The sequence below is a fragment of the Triticum aestivum genome, unplaced genomic scaffold, assembly GCF_018294505.1.
Source record: "Triticum aestivum cultivar Chinese Spring unplaced genomic scaffold, IWGSC CS RefSeq v2.1 scaffold6489, whole genome shotgun sequence".
Classification (NCBI taxonomy): Eukaryota; Viridiplantae; Streptophyta; class Magnoliopsida; order Poales; family Poaceae; genus Triticum; species Triticum aestivum.
Window position 1 is genome coordinate 3072 of NW_025229768.1, and position 1669 is coordinate 4740.

At 62.7% G+C, this 1669-nt stretch overlaps 1 protein-coding gene across 1 annotated transcript; it reads left to right on the forward strand.

The window, feature by feature from the left end:
• Positions 1-241: 241 nt before the first annotated feature.
• Positions 242-1423, forward strand: LOC123175173 (cationic peroxidase SPC4-like). Its single transcript, XM_044590161.1, has 2 exons — positions 242-662; positions 734-1423. The coding sequence occupies exons 1-2, from the start codon at positions 357-359 to the stop codon at positions 1421-1423; spliced, it is 996 nt and encodes a 331-aa protein (XP_044446096.1). The 5' UTR covers positions 242-356.
• Positions 1424-1669: the final 246 nt, after the last annotated feature.

A 1669-nucleotide genomic window follows, 5' to 3' on the forward strand; every position in this document is an offset into this window, starting at 1 on the left:
AATTCAGCCTAATAAACTAGTCGGCCTTTAATTAAACTCCCGATATGGTACTAATTAGTCTGCGCAGCGATTTGCCCGGTGGAATATTCCCGCACCGGGCCACCCGACTGGGCCCGTTCCCCTTCCCTCTCGTCTGCCCCCTGTGGAGCGCCCACCCAAGCTGCTCGATTTCCCCTAAAAAAACCAAGCTGATCGAGGACAGAGACTCGCATCGTCCCTGAGCTCCTGCTACTCATGGCGGATATAGCACATCTGCGTTGTCTACCTACGTACGTGTCAAACACAAGAGGAGACTCGTTTGTATAAAACCAAGGCAGGTTTGTGCGTGAGTCCGTGACACACGCGCGCGCGGAGAGATGGTTTGTGCTAGGACGGCCAGTGCTCCTCTGCTCGCTGCAGCACTAGTAGCGGCGCTGGCAGTGGCCTGCTCGCTGGTGTCTGGGGCTTATGCGGCGGCAGAGCAGGAGGCCGCCGGCGCCGGCGGGAACGACTTGAGGTTGAGGCAGCCTCCGATCACGCGCGGCCTGTCCTTCGACTTCTACAAGCGGAGCTGCCCCATGGCCGAGTCCATCGTGCGCGACTTCGTCCGGGACGCCGTCCGCAAGGACGTCGGCCTCGCCGCCGGCCTCCTCCGCCTCCACTTCCACGACTGCTTCATCCAGGTGCTTACCTTGCCTTCTCTTGCCTGTGTTGATTGCCTCCCATCAATCCAGTATTTGGCTCATGCATCCATGGGTGCGGCCGTGCCCGCGTCATGCATGCATGCAGGGCTGCGACGGGGCCGGGGGAGCAGCGGGCGCCGCCCAACCTCACGCTCCGCCCCTCCGCCTTCAAGGCCATCAACGACATCCGGGATCGGTTGGAGCGCGAGTGCCGCAGCGCCGTCGTCTCCTGCTCCGACATCCTGACGCTCGCCGCGCGCGACTCCGTGGTCGCCACCGGCGGGCCCGAGTACCGCGTGCCGCTCGGCCGGCGCGACAGCCCGCGGTTCGCCACGCCGCAGGACGTGCTGTCCGGCCTCCCCGCGACCACCTCCGCCGTGCCGTCCCTCCTCGACGTGTTCCACAACCACAGCCACGACCTCGACGCCACCGACCTCGTAGCGCTCTCCGGCGGGCACACCGTGGGGCTCGGGCACTGCGCCTCCTTCGAGGGCCGCCTCTTCCCGCGCCCCGACCTCCTCCGCAGGCTGAGGCGAACGTGCCCGGCCAAGGGCACCGACGCGCGCACCGTGCTGGACGTGCACACGCCCGACGTGTTCGACAACAAATACTACGTCAACCTGGTGAACCTGGAGGGGCTCTTCGTGTCCTGCCAGGACCTCTTCACCATCGTGGAGCGCTTGGCGCGCAGCCAGTGCTACTTCTTCAGCCAGTTAGGCGCGTCCATCACTACAGGAAAATCCCGGTTTCCCGTGTGTTAGCCTATAAGCCGAGTGTGTGTTTTTCGGGCACCCGGCTTATGCTCCTCTAAGCCGAGTCCCGAGAAAAAAACACCCGGTAAATACGAGGAACTCGGCTTATGGTCATCTATAAGCCGAGTTTCGCAAAAAAGCTCACGGCTTATATGAAACACACGGTATCTACGGGAAACGGCACCCGGCTTACAGCACACACTCGGCAAAGACATCTGCCACGTGTCTGCAACGACAGTGGTTGACGGTGCCGTC